Source organism: Gorilla gorilla, chromosome 13 (assembly GCF_029281585.2).
Source record: "Gorilla gorilla gorilla isolate KB3781 chromosome 13, NHGRI_mGorGor1-v2.1_pri, whole genome shotgun sequence".
NCBI classification, from domain to species: domain Eukaryota; kingdom Metazoa; phylum Chordata; class Mammalia; order Primates; family Hominidae; genus Gorilla; species Gorilla gorilla.
The window spans coordinates 53,939,131-53,961,860 of NC_073237.2; the positions used below are offsets into that span (position 1 = coordinate 53,939,131).

The 22,730-nt window shown below is 36.1% G+C and overlaps 1 protein-coding gene and 1 long non-coding RNA gene across 3 annotated transcripts; one reads left to right on the forward strand and one right to left on the reverse strand.

Annotated features, from left to right (window-relative positions):
- The first annotated feature begins 1,106 nt into the window (after positions 1 to 1,106).
- On the forward strand, positions 1,107 to 20,688 carry LOC134756866 (uncharacterized). Its single transcript, XR_010130209.1, has 3 exons — positions 1,107 to 1,346; positions 4,318 to 4,397; positions 20,389 to 20,688. It is a non-coding gene; the product is annotated as an uncharacterized lncRNA (long non-coding RNA).
- LOC134756865 (uncharacterized) lies at positions 10,601 to 22,616 on the reverse strand. 2 transcript variants are annotated; one of them, XM_063696398.1, is made up of 3 exons: positions 22,319 to 22,616; positions 18,975 to 19,027; positions 10,601 to 14,721 (listed from the first exon to the last, which is right to left on the reverse strand). In XM_063696398.1, exons 1-3 carry the CDS (start codon positions 22,595 to 22,597, stop codon positions 14,682 to 14,684), a joined length of 372 nt encoding a protein of 123 aa, XP_063552468.1. In that variant the 5' UTR covers positions 22,598 to 22,616; the 3' UTR covers positions 10,601 to 14,681. The 2 variants fall into 2 exon arrangements, with proteins under 2 accessions (XP_063552468.1, XP_063552467.1); XM_063696397.1 differs by lacking the exon at positions 10,601 to 14,721 and adding an exon at positions 15,223 to 17,781.
- Between the last annotated feature and the right edge of the window lie 114 nt (positions 22,617 to 22,730).

A 22,730-nucleotide genomic window follows, 5' to 3' on the forward strand; every position in this document is an offset into this window, starting at 1 on the left:
CTAAGATATGAAAAGATGTAAAATTAGTCTTAGTCCTTGAAAAATTTTAGTTTTCACGATTCTTCAAGGATAATCCAAATATGGAGCAAATAAATAGGAACTGTTGATTTTGATGGCTCAGTTATAAATGAGATAGGAAAAATATCTTGGTTGCCAAGCAGCCAAGGTTAATTTCAAATAATTCTAGTTAATTTTCTTTTTCATATCTTGAAAAAATAGTGGTTTTATGGTTATGAATAGAAATATTATGTTCAGAAAATATATAAAACTCCTTACAATTCAATGACTTGTAACAACAGCATCAATAAAAGACTTTTAAAAGTAAATTAAGCAATAGAGCAAAATCTATAAAACACCTAGGAATCAATTTAACAAGCAACAACAAGCACTATATGCCAAAAACTATGAAACTTTACAAAAGGGAAAGAAGAATACCTGAATGTATTATGAAATCTACCATGTCTCTGAAAGGGAAGAATTAATATTTTAAATATTTAAGTCTTCTGTACCTTCAGTGAATTAATATGAAGTATAATTTGAAGAATGTGTCCAAATTGTTTGTTAATGTAAATTGATTCTGATATTCAGTTGAAAGAAATAAATATACAAGAATAGAAGAATAGCCAAAAAAAAAAAAAAAGAGCAAAGTAGAATTTGAAAAAGCAAAATGGTGGAAATACACTACACCAAATGTCCACACATTATTTCAAAATTACAGTAAATATTTACAAATAAATCAGAACTTATGAAAGCACCAAGAAATAAATACATATTTCTATAGGAATTTAGTGATTAACTGTGGTAGGGAACAGATCGGTTATTTCCACAAATGATATTGGGGAAACTATGTATCTGGAAAATAGTTTAAAATTAGAATTTTATCTTACACCATTAAACAACTTAAACTGGGTATGTGGACTAAAGAAAATTTTAAAACCATAGAAGTACTGGAACAAAAAATAAAACAATTTTTTTCCCAAATATGTGTTAGAAAATCTTTCTTTCCTTTTTTTTTGTTTTTTGTTTTTTGTTTTTTGAGACGGAGTCTCGCTCTGTTGCCCAGGCTGGAGTGCGGTGACGCCATCTTGGCTCACTGCAAGCTCTTCCTCCTGGGTTCATCATTCTCCTGCCTCAGCCTCCTAAGTAGTTGGGACTACAAGTGCCCGCCACCACGCCCGGCTAATTTTTTTGTATTTTTAGGAGAGACGGGGTTTCACCGTGTTAGCCAGGATGGTCTCTATCTCTTGACCTCGTGATCCGCCCACCTCCGCCTCCCAAAGCGCTGGGATTACAGGCGTGAGCCACCGCGCCTGGCCCAGAAAATCTTTCTAAGGCATCAATGAAAGGTAGAACCATAGTGGCAAAGATAATTTTGACAAAAATCAAAACCGAAACAAAAGTAAGAAACTTCTATATAGTAAAAGACTCTCATAAATAAAACTGGATAGTGCATTAGTTTATATTAATCTAAAAGCAAACACCGAGTCACAGTTGATGGTGGGGTATTTAGACCCCATGCTGGAGACAATGTGAAGAGAGAATATAAGAGGCTTAGGTAGGAAGTCTAATACTCTCAAGTAAATAGTTACAGGATAATTTCTGCCAGCCTGCTGGGAAGCCTTCCAGCCAAAGTCACACCTGAAGGACTGGCAATTCTCACTGGAATGAGCCGGCCTTCATATTTCCTGCTGCTCAGCCATTGGCTAGGAGTAGCTCTTGAAAAGCATCCTATGGGAGAAAATTTGACAGTAGATCCACAGAAGCAATGCGGGGTGACCAAGAGTAGTCACTATGGCGCCCCACAGAGAATATGAGTGACATGTTTTCATTTTCATGCCCCCCCCAAAAATAAATAAAAAATAAAAAAAAAGAGAGAGAGAGAACTATAGATGATTAAGAAAAAGATAACACAGTTGCAATGGGTAAGAATATAAGCAAATCTATATATAAAACACATGTTTATGTCATTTAAAAATCCACGAAAATATACTTCTTTTTTCATCCAAGAACGATAAATTCAAGTGTCAGTTAAGTGCAAATGTTTACCTCTCAGACTAACAAAAACATTAAAAGATTTAAATTAGTCAGTGTCATTTGTGGACAGTAAGCAATTTTGAAGGGCAATTCTAAAAATTAATCTTACAATTCTTTTTACAGCAAAAGTTTTCCAGTGTAGCATTTATAATAGTAAGAATATTTAAGATTTCCTGAAAATCCAGCACTAAAAGAATGGCTAGGTAAAGTATTGAGAAAATAAACTCAGTTTGCCACATTTTCCCCATCAATAAAAGAGCTACAATATTAATTCTCACATCGTGGATTTTTTGTTAGGATTTATGCATTATATTTAAAGTGTTCAGAATATTAACCAGCATATATTATATGCCCAATATTTGGTAGCATTCATTAACATGATGGAATATTGTACAATTTTAAAAATCTGAGCTAATTAGCATATAGTACTTAAAAAGAGGAAATCCTTGATTTTTATTGCCTGAATAAAGCTAGTACCAGAGAAATACTAATACGATATTTTAGTATAATCAAAAATGTAAGAGTGTTTGATTATATGTGCATATGTAAAGAAAAATATCTAAACAGCTATTCTATAAACTTTTAACAGTGACTCATTCTGAGGGATGAGCAGGTACTAGAGGCTAAGACTTTAATTATTTTACTCAGTAAATTTCTGTATTTGGAGTTGTTTGTTTTCATTAAAATAACACATTTTTATAATTTGATGAAATTAAGAGAAAGGATAAAATTAGAAAAATTACAGATAACATAGGACTACATGAAATATAATACATGTTCACATAAGGAACATGCCAAAACTAAAAAGGGGTTCTGAAACTGAAAATTCATTTAAAAATAGGTTAACGATAGCCCAAATATAATTTATCCAGTATTTTATTCATTCTTTTGAAGGGAATCTATATTTGGTTCTTGTTTTATATTTTATCCCCTGGGCTTAAAATTTTTAGGCATTCTATATATCTGGATCAATATAAGTATAAAAACCGCAGTCTAAATAAGAAATTAGTGAGGTAGTTCAAAGTTAAAAGATGAATATAAATTCTGTAATCAAAAGTTTTAGCAATATCACCACACTATCTTTGGCATATGTTGTGTCTGTGTGCTTGTGCTAGGCTGACCAGTTTTACAAAAAAAATGATTAATGTAGAAACCAAATAGTCTCTCTCTTAATTTGAGAAGTTCTTCTTCAAGTCATTTGCTTTAAATGTATTAAGCTAATCACAGCTTCTTCCATTATGATCAATTTTGTTGTGTATATAATTTGAACTGGGAAAATAATAATATTACATTTATATGGACACCATAATTAAAACATGAACCATTTATGACCCAAACTTAACCAACAAGCATACTTTCACAGGAATTTTGTAATTGGAAATTGTGGCAGAATCTCTTTTCTAGTTGCCAAGCCTTCACTGTATGAATCAAACCTGAATCCAGCCATGTTCCAATGTGTCATAGATACCCTGGTTTGAGTGGGATATAATGAAACCAGTATGTTGTTTTTTTTTTTTTTTTTTGTGAGAAAAGGACAAGGGACAGAGATTTTAATGATACCGAAGTTCCTGGTTTGTTTCAGCTGAAATTTCTCCTATGTTCTTTCATCTGCTTTGTTTATGAGTCAACAAATCTACCTCTTTTCTCTAAACAATTTTGAGTTGTATTTCTGTTGTTTGCAATCAAATGGTCATATACTGCATAGATATGTGTAAATAGAGAAACTTACATATAATTACAAGGAGTTCTTCAGATCCTTGAAACTTATTATGGAATTCAGAATATGAATCACAGTCATAGTGATTACTCTGATTGTCTAGTTTTTTTTTCTCTGCTAAATAATATTATTGCCCAATGTAAGAAAGAAACTAACATTCTTGACATCTCTCATCTCTCTCCAATATTGCACTGCTATTCTTATGGTTACCCTTGACTATGATGCTTGTCTTGAACTGATTGTTTTTTTCAGCCATATAATCACATTTCTTTAGCTGTGTTTTGTATTAGAAATTAGTCTCTCAGAGGGGAAGGAAAGAAGCAGATAGACGTATACAGAGGGGGAAAGGAGGAGAAAGTGTTGAGAGTAGCACAACTCTTAACCCTTCAGAAAATAGATTGGGAGCTGTAGGGTTGCTTGCTCTTTTACCAACGTTCAATCTATAGACCAAAACAAAGAAGCAAACAAAAACCATTCAGGTGAGTTAAAAACCTTTTGCATGCTGTTACCATAAGTTATTAGTTAAATTGTCAACCAAACTGTCTGTTGTTTCCTTTTATCTTTAGTTTTCAATGTTAATGAAAAGAAACTTTGTCCAGGAGTTGCAGTGTCCTTTGAGTTTCAGAAAATCCAAGAAAAAAAAAAGGTAAATTCTTACTAGTAAGATATACATAACTTCCATTGATCTCATGGAACCAAAGGATGCCAAGGGAACATGCAATGTAAAATATCTCTTTTATCATAATTTGACAGATGAATATAAAGCATTTAAATAATCTCCTTTAATATGCAAAAAGAAAGTGTCTTTAATGCTCATTGTTATTTGAAAAATTAGCTTCTGAAAGGAAACAAGAATGAATTTTTATTAACTATGCCTTAGTTCAAGATAATTTGCTCCTTTGTATGCCCAAGTGAATGAAGGATTCTAGTTACTTATGTGCCTACATGCCTTTATATTCTTAGATTTCAATATTAAAACTCTACTAGTGTTATTCACAGTTACCATTTTTATAGTTTTTTGTTTGTTTGTTTGTTTTTTGTCTGGAGACAGTCTCACTCTGCTGCCCATGCTGGAGTGCAGTGGCACCATCTTGGCTCACTGCAACCTCCACCTTCCAGGCTCAAGAGATTCTCCTGCCTCAGCCTCCCAAGTAGCTGGGATTACAGACATGTGCCGCCATGCCCAGCTAATTCTTGTATTATTAGTAGAGACAGGGTTTCACCATGTTGGCCAGGCTGTTCTTGAACCCCTGACCTCAGGTGATCCACCCACCTCGGCCTCCCAAAGTGCTGGGATTACAGGTGTGAGCCACTGCGCTGGGCCTATAGTTACTTTTAGTTGTAAGCTGGGAGAAGACAATTCAAGTACTATTAGCAACAGGAAATAAAAGTTAACCTGAAGTTGACATTTTTTTCCTGAAATAATTGAATTGAAAAAAGGTCTTTGGGTAATTCCAATACTGTTGCAGTACTCAGTTTTTGCGTAATGGAGAAAAAGGAGTTGAATTGTACATTCTTAAAGTTCCTTTTTAACTTCAAAATATTATGAAGTGATGATTCAAGATATACAATTTAGCAACTGAATAATAATTGCTTCCATATTATTTAGAATGAACACAAATCAGTTGATCTTCTTTCGAAAGTGTAATTGCTCTAAGTGCCTTTGTCTTCCTATTGTTTACTTAATGTAGATTCATGAAGTTGCTCTGACATAAATCTAACAAGTGACCTTAAATTAATGGAGTAAGCAGATCATTTGTGAAATCAAATTGGTAACCGAAATACTTCTTCCTCACAATCTTATGCAATCTTTATTTTTCCCTTTGCTTTCTTAGATTTTTAATGTAATTCATAGATTTATAAGAAATATATATATGTATGTATATATATGTGTGTGTGTGTGTGTGTAAAAAAGTAATAAAATGAATAATGAAAATGTGCACATTGCCTTAACAAAGGAAGGGTTTCTACTTTTACTGGTGCCTTCTATTGAGGAGGCTTTAAAGGAGGGTTCAAACTGAAGCCTGATCAACTATATTCATTTTAAACCTGACTCACTGATTCTACTATGTTCTCTATTTTCTCTTGTTCCTTTGCATGCATGTTTAATATATCTGCAAATTAACATTTTAAATTCCATTCATCTTAAAATATTTTGCATTTTCTTCATCTTTTTCATATTCATATTATAAAATAAATTTAATAACAATCACTTATATCTTGATATTAGAATTTTGAAAATGATTTCAGTTAAAGTGATGAACACTTTTGGCTATGGGCATAAGAAAGAAAGTTCAACCAACTGTGCCCTACAATGATAAAGACTTAGTTTCTACATGGAACAAGAAGTTAGGAGTCTGGCAGTCTAGGGTTGCCTCAGTGATGATAGCAAGCACCTGGATGTCATTTATCTTTTACTTATCATCCTTTTCTGTGACTTTCAATCTCATAGGCATAGTGTCAGGGTTCCTGACTAGAAGCCAGAAGTTGAAAAGGCCAAAGAGAGCGTAAAAACTGAATATGTTCTTTCGTCAAAAATTTCCAGAAAGCCCCACTAGGTGACTCTTGCATTTAATTGGCCAGAGTTGTTTGCCGTGGGCAACAATCAATAAGGGTGTTTGGAAGATGACCAATTTTATCTAGGCTTATTTCCCCACCCCCAAAACCCTCAGATTAATATGAAAGAATATGAGAATGAATATTGGGTAGGCAATTAGAAGCATATACTGCAACCCTACTGTCAGTGCCAAGGAAAATGTAGTATCTTATTCTCAAAGAAGGACTCCAAATACAATTGACTGGTCATGAGTCACTGAAAAGGCAGATTCTCTCACATTGGTGGTTAAGTTTTCATTTGTGATTTAACTTTCCTTAATGTGCACAGTGATGCTCTTCTCTACTTCCTCTTTTGGGACATGGGTTTATGGTGAATAGAGAGGGCTGAATTTAGAGAAATGGTGAAAAATATATAAAATATAAAAACAGGATTGATTATATATAGACTTTTTGATAAAACTTACCACTTTGAGCTGTGGTTGTTTGTTTTGTGATGGTAGCTGGCCTTGTGGAGTTTGTAAACATTTCCCAGGATTCTACCAGTGAGATATAGTTGGCACAAAAACTTGGTGACATAATAAGGATTAGTTTTTATTAAACGTACCTTACAGGTGAGGAAACTGATATTAGAGAGGTTAAGTGACTCACAAAAGATGCTAGTCATTATAGAGCATGAAAGTTATAAAATTCCTTATAAATTAACTTAAGAATTCACTAAGGATTTAAGATTTCATTTGAGAAATTACGAGTCCCTATTATAATTGAAGGAATACATACCGCAAGTGTTCATATTATGAGCAAAAAAGGAGTTATGTTTTAAGTGCAATGTAGGATTGAGATATAGGCCATTACAAAAGTGAGCAAATAACCATTACAGAGGTCTGATGTCTCTCGATATCTGATGTGTTATTCAGAAATGCAAGCCACTATGTGGATAAACTATAAACAGTTTAATAATGAATAATAATTTCAAACAATTTAATAATAAATAAGGAATAATTGTAGTAAAACTCTGGGCTAAAATCCCTGTGTTTGTTTTTTGAAGCTTGTTGATTGAAGCTAGATATCCATTTCTCTTTTCATTAAAAACCCCAGTGATTTGGAAGCAATTATAAAAATAATTATAAGAAAAAATAATGTTGAGCCTTTATTATGAATCAGGATGGGAACCCAGGTCTTCTTGAGGACAAAGTCCTTATTTTTAATCTTCATAACAATCCTACATGATAAACATTGTTATTAGGGTGAAAAGGCTGAAAGTTGGGAGATAAATTCATTTGTCTAAGGCAGAATTAGTATTCTGCCTCAAATCTGTTAAAAATAATCCTTTGAGTTTTTTTATATTTTGCTTTGCAGGCTTCCTATGATGTTACTGCTTTCACTAAAATACAGGTATCATCGTCATCTTTATCATTTTGTCTTCTTCCTTGGCTCCTTCTCTTCCAAGTCTCTGAGTAAACTGAAACGACCTTGTCAACTACTTAAACATGCTGTTGTAGAAGCCTACCTGTTTTAAATTGTCCCTTCTAAACACTTGTATAGATTTTCTGCAAACTTTTTTTCTTTCTGCTTCACAATCGCTGTTTATTGGCTTCTTTCCAAATATCTATTGTGAATATGAGAGAAACAAGTTCTTCAAAAGTTCATTTTCAGCACAGAAATGTGTGGCATGGCCTGGAATCAACTCACTCCTCTCATCCTCCACAGTTTGCTTGTACTTGTCCCATAATGCATTTTTCACAGAATGATATGCTTACAGTTCTGCAATGTAAAAACACCTGTTTGAGGCAGAGATCATTCAGTTGGAAGATACAGAAATCACTCATCCAAGTTCAAATTTATTAGGTGAGCACAGCTTTCTTTAAATTCACGTTGAGAAGACAGATTTTTGCCAGCCTTTTTACAAGGTTAAATGAGGTAAAGAAAGAGAGTCAGGGGCTGAGACATCACTCTCAATAACTGCATGGACTCTCTTCTCTCCCCGTCTCCCAGGTGCTTTCTTCCTCTTCCCTGTTTCAGTTAATTTTTTTCTGTGAATACATGGCTGAATAGGTTTGCCTGCTCCAAATCCACAAAACTTCCGAGTCCACAACACATGCCCTGTAGACTATGTTTTTTGGATCTCTTTAATCAAATCCTCAGAACACAAAATGTAGCAAATAAGATGTTCTGTTTTCCCCTCCTAGATAATCAGCTGTGATCACGTTGTAGGTGGTGCCAATAGAGTTCATTAGCAGGAAATGCTGGTGAGGAGTATTTTCTTCAATAGAGTCCCTATATTGGGAAGTGCTGGCTAGGAGTAGTTTTAAGGCAGAGGTGTGGTTTTGACAGACCCTCCAAATGTTACCTACTTTGAACACTTAAAGAAGAGGAGCAATGAAAGAGGAAATGTCTGGCAAGGGAAACTGAGCAATATAGTTCATCCGTATTCTTTACCACAGCAAGAATTAGTTCTCATATGCTGCCTACCAGTCATCATTTCTTTATATGTCATATTCCTAGCAACAATCCTGTGAATTAGATATTATTTTTATTCTCATTTTTATAGAGAAGGAAACAGGAACATTTATTATGCCCATTATATGGAGAAGAAAAGTTACCTGGAAGGAAAGTTAAGGAAATATACTCTCATAAAGACCAAATTATTTACCAAGAGTTAAACATCTGGCAAGTGGAACAAGGATTTGAACCTAGGCAGTTTGGCTCCTTTAGTTCACACATATAAACATTATATTTCATTGCCTTCCATAATTGTTTTTAAGGAAAGTAATTCTTACTAAAGTTGCTACTTACAATTCAATGCAGAAAAGTGAATTATCTTCTGCTGATTCACCTGCAAAATGGGAGCAAGAAACTCAGACTTGCCAGATAATAGGCAGGTCGTGGAACAGAGCTCTGTTGATACTATTCAATCCTAAAATATTTGGTTCACTATTTTGACATTTTATTGTAAGATCTTTATATGTAGACCTTAAAATATGGGGATGTAATATCAGGCAGAAAGATAGAAAGACTTACAAGCAAAAATTGTGAAACTGTATTTTTCAGAGACCTGAGGTTGATGGTGACTGAAAGCCACTTGAGTCTGATGGCTCTTTGGTGGTCTATGTGATACATGCTGGTGGTTTCTTTCTTGCTAGTCCTGGACAAATGTTCAAACCACTAAAACCACTTAGGAAATTTGTACTTGTAATAGGAAAAGTCAGTTCCTTATCTTGGGAATCCTCTACCAGGGAAAAGAATTATCTCAAAAAGCTACGTCCACTGAAAACTTCAAAAGGGGAAAAAATAACCCACAAAATTCCTTTGCTAAAGCATCATCTTCCTTAAGAGATTTCCATTTCAACTGGAAAAATGAAATAAAGTAATACAATGCAGATTAACTGCAAGGACAAACAAGCCCCTAACCCATTTTTATCTCTTTTTGTGTTTCAGAAAGTTATGACTATTCAAGTTAACTACTGCATTCTTAAAATACTGATCTATAACATCTTACCTTTTAATGACTTATAATACTTAAAATTAAAACAAATGAAATTTGTTATGTCATTTACCTTGTTTTTGTTTAAAAAATATGTCATAGGAACATATTTTTATAGTTAGAATTCTACTCACTGTAGTTTATCAAAAACAAGCTAGAAATCAAGCTGTCATCACATTGATATAAGAAAATAATGTATCCATTATGTAATCAGTATTTTGCTATGAGTTGATTGGTTCTCATTCTGTGCTTGAAAATCATTAGCTTTAGTTCAAGAAATACAGAGTGATTCATAGAAGTTATATGATGGCTCTTCATATATCCTAATAAAATCTCATATGACACAATCAATAGGTTGCAACCTCCATAACAAGATTTAAGAACACTAAGCAATAATATGATTTAAAAAAAAACACATTTAAATGTGTTCCATCATTTATGTACTCAGTATTAAGTGATTCCTCTTATACTTTAAAATTCTCTTCTCACTTTGGATTGTTAAAACCTGAAATTTCAGTGGGCCACTCAATTTGAAACAAATTACCTTATAAATTTTGAAGGTTATTCCAGTAGCACAATTCTGATTAATTTAAGTAAATTTAGAAAAATAATATGCATATGAAAAACATTCAAAGTCCACATATTTGAACTTCTTGAACTATTTTATTTCTGGAAATACTTAGTTATCATTTTGTTCCTTTTAAGACTGAAAACACTTTTTGTGAAAAGAGACATAATGTACAAAGTTAAACTAATCTTTATAATTTTTATTATAGAAGGAAGATCTGAAGATACTTAAAAAATATACAAAGTCTTTCTTCCAAATTTAATTTTGTGAAACTTTTCAAACAAGGTGAAACACTCATTTTTCCATCTTTTCCTATGTAATATATACAGTAGGGTTGAAGGCATGGTGAAAAATAGAGAAAGTATTATGCAAGTAGGCTTATTGCAAACATTTGCATATAGTAATTAATTTAACCTCTCATAAATTCTATATAGATTCTACTGGAAACAATGTGAATATTTTAGAATAAAAACACTTACCAACTCTCAGAATGTATTACAAATAAAATTTAAACTTGCATCTATTTAAAACATAATTCTGATAATTAAATCATTTTCTTTTAGATACAGACACAAAAAGTTTAATATAGCCCTAGATATTACAGTACATACCGTCTTTTTCTTTGCATATATAACATAATGATGAATGGATACACACACACACACACACACACACACCTGTTGCATTTTAATTAACATTATAAGGGAACATGTTTCAGTCTTTAAATAATTTTGAGAAATGCATTCAACCAACTGTAATTTTCTGCAGTATGAATTCAGCTATTCAGAAGCACTTTGATATCTGGACCCACAAATTTTCATTGCTTTTCTTACTTATTAACTAGCACTTTCTACAAAAAGGAGAAACCCCGTTTCCTTTGTTTTAACATGCACCAATGCTGCTTATTTCTGGTACTGCATTGTGCTTCCTCTCTAGGTATTTGTGGAAATTTGAACTTGAGAATGACAATTTAGAGTATCTGGCAGAAGAAATGTGTAAGCAGCAAAACATTCGAACTGTTACCTGGCTGCTTCTAACAACTTATGCTCAAATGTGTGAGCAAATAAATTATTTAAATCTAAATAAAAGGGAAGTAGCATGTTTGAGTTTGGAAACTTTGTAGCCTGGGCATGTGGTAGGAAAGAGACACCTATTTTTAGTGAAGGAATTCAAGCTAGCTGCATAAATAAAAAGGAGCCTAGTGCTAATATCTAAGACAATGGGGAAAATGCCTCAAAGGCATTTCAGAGATATTCATGACAGCCCACCCATCACAGACCCAGAAGTCTAGAAGGAAAGAATGGTTTTCCCACCACTCTGCGCAGCCTCCAGACACTGTTTCCTGTGTCCCAGCGACTCCAGCTCTAGCCAGTCCTAAAATGTGCCCAGGTGCAGTCAGATCACTGCTTCAGAGGCTGCAAGCCATAAGCCTCGGCAGCTTCCATATGGTGTTAAGCCTGTCGGTGCACAGAGTGCAAGAGTTGTGGCTTTGGAGCCTCCGCCTAGATTTCAGATGTATGGAAAGGCATGGATGCCCAGGCAGAAACCTGCTGTAGGGGTGAAGCCCTCTCAGAAAACCTCTACTAAGGCAGTGCAGAGGGAAAATCTAGGGTTGGAGGCCCCACGCAGAGTCCCCACTGGGGTATTGCCTAGTGGAGTTCTGAGAAGAGGGCCACCATTCTCCAGACCCCAGAATGGTAGAGCTACCAGCAGCTTGCACCCTGAATCTGCAAAAGCTGCAAGCACTCAACACAAGCCCACAAGAGCAGTTACAGGGGTTGAACTTTGCAAAGCCACAGGGGCGGAGCTGCCGGAGCCACTCGCTTGCACCCACGTGCCCTGGATGTGAGACATGGATTCAAGTGAGATTATTTTGGAGCGTTGAGATTTAATGACTGCCCTGCTGAGTTTCAGACTTGTGAGGGGTCTGTAGTCTCTTTCTTTTGGCCAATTTTCCCTTTTGAAACAGGAGTATTTACCCAATGCCTATAACCCCATTTTATCTTGGAAGTAACTAACTTGTTTTTGATTTTACATGCTCATAGGTGGAAGGGACTTGCCTTTTCTCAGATGATACTTTCAACTTTGGAGTTTTGACTTAATGCTGCAATGAATTAAGAATTTGGGGAATTGTTGAGAAGCCATGATTGTATTTTCCAATGTGAAAAGATGAATTTGGAGGGGCCAGAAGCAGAATGATATTGTCTGGATCTATATTCCCACCAAATCTCTTGTAGAATTGTAATCCCCAGTGTTGGTGGTTTGGTCTAGTGGGAGGTCATTGAATCACGGGGACAGAGTTCTCATAAATGGGTTGGCATCATTTCTTCTATGTGGTTCTCATGATAGTACGTGAGTGAGTTATCATGAGATCTGGTTGTTTAAAAGTATGTAGCACCTCCCTCACTCATTCTTGCTCCTGCTCCAGCCATGTAAGATGTGCCTGTTTCCCCTTTACTTTCCACCGTGATTGTAATTTTCCTGAGGCCTCCCTAGAAGCTGAGCAGATGCCAGCATCACGCTTCCTATACAGCATTCATAACTGTGAGCCAATTAAATCTCCTTTCTTTACAAATTACCCAGTCTCAGGTATTTCTTTAGAGCATTGTGAGAACTGACTAATACACTCTCACAACATATGTTTGGTTAAATCCACTAAAATTGGTACCTCCTTCCCACAACACTGAAAGACACATAGGTTGTATTTTAAACAAACGTATGACAGGCCTGTATTGCTTTTGATCTTACCTATCTGACACCTGTTATTGGTAACATGGAAATGCAAGAAAGAATGGAAAATGTGACTGGTATCTCTTTTGTCTGGATGAGTATAATCTAAATTTTTTTGTATCATGAGTGTGCATAGGACTTACTAAGCAGAGATTGAGGGTGGAGCCTTTGGAAATAAAAATATCTAAGAAGCACTGATTTAACTCCTCTAAAAGAATTTTGCTTTCAATAATAATTTTTGCATTTCTACTAGAGTAAAAATGAAAAAGTGTTTATATTTATATGAAAGAAATTAAATTTAAAACATTTTATTTATTTGATTACATTTATTAATATTAATATGTAGATATTTTATTTTCAGAAGCAGTATCATAATTGTCACTAAGGATTTTAAAAAATATCATTTAACTAAAACTTCAATTTAAGTAATGCATTTGTGTTATCATTAAGAAAAAAACACATTTAAGTAAAATATTATTTAGAAAATGTGATAATTAGAAAACAATGGCATTTAATATAAATGAAAACATATATCCAATCTATGTTAAAATTATGCTGATATCTTTTCAGGATAATCATATTTTCAAATTAATTTATAAACTATGTAACTTTGTAACCTATATTTGCTTGCTTGAAAACTATGTATGTCCCAGTGTGTAATGGTGTATATGTGTGTGTGTAAAATCCCCCCACATTCCAGGCTCTTTAAGGTGTGGTGTAAAAGCTTTTGATTACCCAAATAGACAAAAGATTTAAAAACAAAAAAGTAATAGAAATGTAATCCAGTCTTCAGTAATGAACCCTTCAAAAAAAATATTGAGTTCCTGGTTCAGTGACACTTCTATAACACACCGTGTTTTTCTTTTCTTTCCAACTTTTCCACATCTTGTAGTTGCTCAAGAGACTATAACTGCCTCAAATCTTATATTTCCAATCTGTATTTCCAGAAATATCTGGTCTGAGTCTCTTCATACCCATTCAGATTTCTTCCCACTTCTCCAGTGTGGTGTATGTTTGTCTATTTCTGTATAAGGAACAGAAGTCTGAGAAACAGAAGCAAAAAGCCTTAGAGCTCAGGATAGGAGCGTAAAGGCTAAGCAAGGAAAAGTGTAACCTCATTTGCTCTGAGTGTGGATGCCTGGGTGTGCTTGCATGTGTGTGTCTGAGAAAGTGAGGCCTGATGCAGTAGGAGATTTTTTGGGGAGAACACACTAGCATTAATATATCCTTTCCCCATTATCACATTCATATTCATATTGTATATCCACATTATATTCATGTTTTAATAGCTTAGATGAAACTCTGCTAAGTAGTCTGATTAATCCTAGGGATAGTGAAAAGTACTCGTAAAGATGACTCCTTGGCTGGGCGCGGTGGTTCCCACCTGTAATCCCAGGACTTTGGGAGGCCGAGGAGGGTGGATCACGAGGTCAGGAGTTCAAGACCAGCCTGACCAAGATGGTGGAACCTCATCTCTACTAAGAATACAAAAATTATCCAGGTGTGGTGGCAGGCGCGTGTAATCCCAGCTACTCGGGAGGCTGAGGCAGGAGAATCGCTTGAACCCGGGCGGTAGAAGTTGCAGTGAGCCAACATCATGCCACTGCCCTCCTGCCTGGGTGACAGAGTGAGACTCTGTAAAACAAAAAACAAAAAAAGATGACTCCTCACTAGGCACACAATTTTACTACCCTCTCTAGCAGACTTCCTGTGAGAAGTCTTGATGCTTTCCTTTTCTGAACATAGCAGTCTTTTTTTTAATTTCTTATTTTAAATTGTTTAAAACATTAATGCGGTAATTTTTTTTATTAGAATATGAGAGGGGGGCTTAGGAAAACACACACATTGTAATTTAAAGAACAAAAATTTCCTAAATTTAAATAAGACACATATATTCCTACAGATATCTTTAAAAATACATTACATGTAATATGTTTTAAAATTAGTACTATTCTTTAAGTTATGATAAGAGGATTCCAGGAAATAGAAGGACCTCAATCACTCATTAGCCATATAAAAATGAACACTTCACACACACTGCATTTAGTTGCTTCATCTGTAAAAATGAGATTAAAACTTACGATGCTGGGTCAAATCATCTTTTGTGCTATAATACTGATACATGAAAAACAAGACGTGTATATACTTGTTACTTTTATTTACTTTACATATCGTTCCATAAAAAGAGATAGTATAATTGGCTTATCATCTGTAAGTTTAGAATGCTAAAAATAATAGTCTCATAATGATATGGTTGTCATCTTTTTTCCTTTTACTTACATTTTTAACATTTTACAAGTTTAAATATTTAAAATGTACATAAAGCCTGTGGTATATATAAAGGCCACTATATTTTTTTCCTGCCACAATATCATTACATATAAACCAAAGGTCAGGAGTAAGTACCTGAAAAACATATTGTCCTTCACTAAAAAAGGGGGAAATCTTATGGAGGTTCCAAAAAGTTGACCCCTTATTATAAAAGAGAGGCACTGGCTTTACATAATTTTTTTCTCCTGTTTATAGATGAAGGTAGGAAATAAGAAAATGTGAATAGATAAAAATAATTTTACAAAAGGGAAAATTAGCAAATATAGTAAATTATGGTAATAGAACAGACTTGTAAATAATTTACTTAGAAATAATCATAAATTTATTTAACACTTTTCTATATAATTTTTGACTATATCATTAGAAATGTGGAACACAAGATGATTGGTCATATGAAAATAAATAAAATACAAAATGACTCAAATAGAAACATAAATTAAAAGACCCACTTTAAAAATTGAAACTTATTTCTCTGAGACGGTCCCACAATTATCCTTTGGCACCAGCTCTACCCTATAGTCTCCATTCACTGAATAGGAATTTCTCACTTTCAGCTAAATTTTTCGGAAGCCTCTGAACTTAGGAAAGAAAAGGCATACAGAGTTAAGAAAATGATTTGTATAACACTGAATATTGGTTAAGCACAGAGACTCAGGAGCCAGACTGCCTGGATACAAGTCTCAGCTCTAATATTTAACCATTCCATGACCTCCAATCAACCTGTTTCCTGAAAATGAGTTTTGTTAGATGCAAAATTTAGATGGCATAGTGTTAATACAACTGAAAAAGTTAGGCCAGGCATGCAGCTCACACCTGTAATCCTAACACTTTGGGATGCAGAGGCTGGCAGATCGCTCGAGCTCAGGAGTTCAAGACCAGCCTGGGCAACATGGCGAAACCTCATTTCTACTAAACATGCAAAAAACAATAAGCCAGGTGTGGTGGCTCTCGCCTGTGGTCCCAGCTTCTTAGAAGGCTGAGGTGGGATAATTGCTTGACTTCGAGAGGTGGTTGCAGTGAGCTGAGATTGTGATACAGGCTGGGCAACAGAGCAAGACCCTGTTTCAAAAAAAGGGGTGGAGGGAAGTTAGAACAATCTCTGGAGTGTGCATGTGTGGTTGCTATCATCCTTATGTCTCATTTATAAAAGAAAATGCAACATTACTCAGTATCAGAAGAAGCAAAATTTACAGTGTCTTAAGTAGATATGTATAGGTAAGATCTTGAATGTGATAACTGTTTATTAATTTTTAAGGTCAAAATAGGCAAAACAACTCATAGGAACTATTAAATTTTCTCTTTAAAATTATATTTAATATTTTACTTTGATTAAGGAACTTGCCCTGATCTTTGTTAATTTATATGATGTTATTTTAAAAACTATTTGCATAAAATAACTTGGTAGATTGAATTTTTTAAATCCATCCCTCGTTGCTCTCTTTCTTTCCAAAGGATATGCATAATGCAGTTATTTTAGGGTTATCATTGAAAACTTAGCTTTACCTTTAACATCCTTATTATAGGCTTTTAAAAATAATTAAAAGAATAGATATATATAGTTTTGATTGCTAATTCAGTTTCTAAAGTTGATGGGAATTACTATACCTTACAAATTATTGTTGTGTTTCATCAACTAATAAATACTAGCCATCATTATTGTAATTTTGCAATCAGATACCATAAAACAGTGACAAACATGTTTTTTAAAAACTGAGGTAGTTTTATAATTTTGATGAATCTGTATCATTTATTTTTATTTTTATTGAGACAGTGTCACGCTCTGTCACCCAGGCTGGAGTGCAGTGGTGTAATCTTGGCTCACTGCAACTTCCATCTCCCAGGTTCTAGCAATTCTCCCTCCTCAGCCTCCCAAGTAGCTGGGATTACAGGTGTGCGCCACCATACCCGGCTAACATTTTTTTAGTAGAGAAGGTGTTTCACCATATTGGCCAGGCTGGTCTCAAACTCCTGACCTCCTCTGCCCACCTTGGCTTCCCAAAGTGCTGGGATTACAGGCGTGAGCCACCGCGCCTGGCCTTGGATCATTTAATATACAGAGACATGACACCTCTGTGGAAAGTATTAATACATTGTTATTTAGCTATATATGTAGGTCATGTATAAGTCAGGGTTCTCCAGAGAAACAGAACCAAGAGAATATGTATAGATATGTAAGTGGCGAATTAATATGAGAATTGCTTCATGCAACTATGGAGGCCAAGAAGTTCCACAATCTGCCATCTGCAAGGTGGAGAACCCGGGAAGTTGGTGGTATAATTCAGTCTGAGACCAAAGGGGTGAGAACTTGAGGAGCCCAGTGGTGTGCCTCCTGGAGTCTGAAGGCTTAACCAGGAGCTCCAATGTCTGAGCACAAGAGAAAATGGGTGTCAGCTTCCCAGATCAAGGAAAGATGGGGAGAGGTAGAGAGTAACAGAGGGAGGGAGAGAGAAAGACAGAAATAGAGTAAGATAGAGAGAGCAAGACAGAGAATTCACCTTTCCTCTGCCTTTTTATTCTATTCTGGCCTCCACTGGATTAGATGATTCCTGTCCACACTGGTGAGTATGATCTTCTTAACTCAGTCTACTGATTCAAATACTACTGTCTTCCAAATACACCTTTGCAGACTTACCCAGAAATAATGCTTCTCTATTTATCTGGGCATCTCTTAGTCCACTGAAGTTGACACATGAACTTTACCATCACAGCTGTACCATCAAACATTTTCTTGTGGTATGTTACAGTTATTTTCATTTTGAGTAATAATAATGTTTTGGCACTTCTCTACACATTAGACAATATATTTGTTAAACCTAGGACAATTGAATAAAAATGATATCTTTGAATACTATGAATTTAAAAAACAGAAATGGATGATTCAGAGTATCAGGAGGAAATGGAAGGCACAATCAGGAATCATTTTAAAGAGAATTTCGATAAGGGATACTTTCTAGAAGGGTAGCTGTGTTATGGGATCCCATGAGGGATACTGGCTATTTTAATTGCTAGCCATAGTGGAAAGCTGAAGGAGCAACAGATACAGTGGGGATGTTGGGGGAAAATATGAGGTAGAGCTATGGAAAGGTGGTGACAAGAAAAGACTGTGTAGCCACTGCCAGAAAGAACCACAGTGCCAAGTTATACTGCAAATGGGGGAAACATGGCCCTGCTTTTTCTCTCCTCCTGCCCCTTTCTGGTGCCTCTCATTGACAAAACCCAAACAGAAACCAGGGGACAAGGGAAACCAGGTTAGTACAATACCTAAAGATTAATCCATAGAGCACAGAAAAGAGCACATGAGGGATCTGAGGTTGGGATTAAATAGAGGGGCAGGGATAGACAACTACCAGCACAATAAGTGAGAAAATAAATGTATACATTATGTCAAAACCTGAAGCCTTTAGATTTTGTGCAATTTAGCATTAGCTACATCATGATTTCAGTGGAATGACATCTATACCTTGTACCTACAACCATCACAAATATGACTTCATTAAGACTCCTTAAACTGGATAATTATATAGACAACTCATTGAATAATTATATAGTCAACTCACTTTTTCCATTGTGTTGTAAGGTTTCCTGAGCAGCTTTCTTGGTATCCAACCATCTATAAGAAATTGGGTAAATTATACCCATTTAGTCAACTGAAATTATACTTCCATTGACTAAATAAAAGTTAAAGAGTAGGAGGTTATCTTTTCCCACATGAAATAAGTATGAGCAGTTTGATTCATTAAGTACATGGTTTTCTGCATGATTTTATGTTATCAATATAAAATTGTTTCTACTTGTAGTTTCTGCCAAGTGGCATAACTTTAGAAGGAAAAGTGGAGAAAAGGGAGAATAAATTAAGTGAACACCATTACTGCAGACTGAGGCAAAGCAAACAAACAAACAGTAGTCCAAGTGTGAGAGTCTACTGCTGACAAATCCAACCTACCTACAGATTGGGCTTCGAACACCTCCTAGATCCTTGTCTCCTTTCCAACAGGTTACTTGCTCTCCCTGGCTTCCTTATTGTCCTTTTATTTCTTTATTCCTTTCCACACTATGGAATTATCTCTTTATTCAATTCCACAATATGGAATTATCGCTTTATTCAATTCCACAATATGGAGTGCTGTATAATTAGGAAATTTCCTCATGATGCTCTCAAAATATTTAAATAACATACTAGAACAAGAAATTATTGCTGTGTAGTTGCTATTTATGTATTGTAAATTCTAATTTAAAAACTGAGTCAGGAAGGAAATTACTTATTTCCCTCAAAAATCTGAAATACAAATGTAAATTTTGAGATTTCTTCTACTTACAGCAGGCTGTTAAAATTAATTATAATTATATATAATATATATATAATTAATATTAATTATATATATAATTAAAATTAATTATATATATAATTAAAATTAATTATATATATAATTAAAATTAATTATAAGCCTATAATTACAAAGGTAAATGTAGATTTGATAAATAAAGAAATGTGTTAAAATAAAGGGAACCTCAAAGCAACTGATATTCAGGACCATGCTTTGTTGGCCCAATTTCACTGTCCCTTTTTGGTTATTTTTATCTTACATTTGTTATGGTTGTTTTAAACACATGGTCCACTGACAACAACCAATTCAGATAGGTTACTGATTTTTAAGAGTAAATATATGGCAATAACTTAAAGCGGACATTTGCATCTGCCTTTTTATTGAAGAAGGAGAAATAAATTATAATGTTACAGGAAGTGTAGATAGGTAGTTAGATAATAAAATTTTCTTAACTCCTTAAGCTTGGTGCAATCACCTTCAAGTAAGACATCTCAATCCAATTCTCAGATGTAATTAATAATAAAATCTCTACAATAAGCTAATCCATTTAACATTTGTGATATTATTATGTGGGGAGGAGGTAGGAGGAAGGGGATTGAGTATAACCCTGATTCTTCCATTGTTTAAAATATTCTTTGTTTTCCAGAGGGCACCAAAGGATAGTTGTACAGGAGCAAGAGTAAATCAGCCCCAGGGAGCACTGTCTCTGTGAGATGCCAGCCTTGAGCTGAAGTAGAGAAGAGTTTCAAGTTGCTGAACACCCCCATGCAGCAGTAAAAAGATATAAGATATCGACACGCTCAGCTGCATCTTGTTAAAAGCTTCCTGCGGGTTGGCAGAATGAAATCTTTATTTAAAACACATAAACTATTGTCAAGGGAAAGATGGAAAAGAGAATACAGTAAAAGGGCCAAATGCTTTGCTTAACCCACCAGAAGCAGTAGAAAGGGAGAGGTGGTCACGTTGTCTTTGCAACAACAACAACAACAGAAAAGGTGACTAACACAACCACATCAGCCTCCATCTGCTCTTCCCATGGTTTCAAGATGCATTATTTCTTTTATTATTAATTACATGTGTTTCCGAGGGAGGACAAATATATTATTGTGACTAGCAAGAGAGGAAATCATTTCTGCTGCCACTTGGCATTAAGTACAGTAGTGTATGTAATGACTGAGGGATGGCAGGAAACAGAGCGGCATCATTGAGACCAGCCTCCCTCCTACCAATCCGCTCCAACTCGCCCTTGGTAGTCAGAGGCTGCCTAACAGAAAGTTCATGTAAAACCATTATTGAACACTGACAGGAAGGAACTGAGACAGGAGTGAGTGGTGTGTATTTGTGCAGAAAGGGAGAAGGAGGGAGGGAGAGAGAGAGAATATGAGTCAGTCATCATCATCTTCGGCAGACAGCACCATAAGAGGGGCAAGTGCTTTGTATAATTACAAAAAGATGTACACATGCACACACACTTGCACATATGGTGTAATTTTTTTTCGTTCATATCTTGTCATTTCCAAGAACCTTTTTAAGTGATGATGACTGTTTGTGCATGGGAACCTTCTTGGATGGGTAAGCTCCGTGGCTTTAGGGAGGCTGAGCAGGGAACCTGGCAGCGCATGGGTTCAGGAGAAGGGTCCCTTTTAAAGAGCAAAGGGACATAGCAAGCAATGGAGAAGGCATGAAAAGAAAAAGGTGAAGGGACCCTGGGGAAAATTTCACCTATATTGACTAAGCTTTATTTCTCTTCGGGAGAAAGTGACATTTCTGCGATTAGATCATTGACATATAAGGAAAGTAGATGGATAATTGTTTTTTCGTTGTTCTTTTTTTATTTGTTTTCTTCTACAGTGCTTACAGAACCTTTGACCAGATTGTACCTGGAATGCTCTGTGTTGCATATTACAAACAGGATAATTATTTTGGCTTTTTAGAAAACGCACCGACATGGTGACATTGCTCTCTGTTTATCAAGAGGCAGAGCATTTGTTGCCTATAGCTGTATGCTCTGATGAGACATGAAAGATGGTAAAGTGACAAAAAGCTTCCTGCTGTTTTTCTCTCATCCTGCCCCTTCTTCTCCCCCCAGCTCCAAACCTTATTTCTAGTTTCGCTGGGGGTCTAAGTTCCTCCTCCCCTGTCTACCGAGTCTGTGGTACACCACATCTGATGCACTCTGATACCCCACTCTACCTTGGGGTAAGGAGGAGGTGGGGAAGAATCCGCTCCCTGCATCCATGTCCTCTCCTCTGCAGCGAGGCGTATTCTCAGCAACTCTTGTACAGGTTTTCCCTTCTCAGCTACCACCTTGGCAGAGCTCTATCACTCCCTCAAGCCCAGCCAGACTGCCAAGCGCCCCTACTGAAAACTCCATCCAGCTCAGCTGAAGTACACCGCCTCCGCCAAGCAACCCCTGTGCCCCTGCCCTTCACCTCCCTAAGTCTGCTCTTCATAAGCATCGATTCCATTGCAAATCAAATCTACGTCCCCCCCTATTAACACCCACCACCCCTTAGGTGTTACCGACAGCCTCCCTCGGAAAATAATAATAATAATAACCGAAAGCAGGCGAACACCTGAAGAAGCACAGATCGGGATCCGCATCTGGACCAGTCCTCTGTGGCTATAGTGATGGGGAATAGCCTGTGCCTGACATATCCTCCTGTTCCCGCGCGAACCGCTTTACCCTGGATCCCTGGAATCGTGCCAAGGCACCCGGGCGGCGGGGTCCGCCCAAGCCGCGTCGGGCAGCTCTGGGCCGGTGGGTGCCGGGTCTCCCCTCCTCCCGCCCCATCTGGCGCGCCCGCAGCGCCGCCGCCGCAGCCGCTTCTCTCCCCAGCGGGCGCTCGGAGCATCCCGCGCCGCGTTCTCCCCGCCCCGGCTCCCGCCCGCCGGAGCGGGGCCCACGCCGCTGGCAGCCATCAAGTGGCTCGTTAAGGAAATGCAGGTGAGTGCGTGAGGCCGAGCGGCAGCTGCTGGAGACGTGGG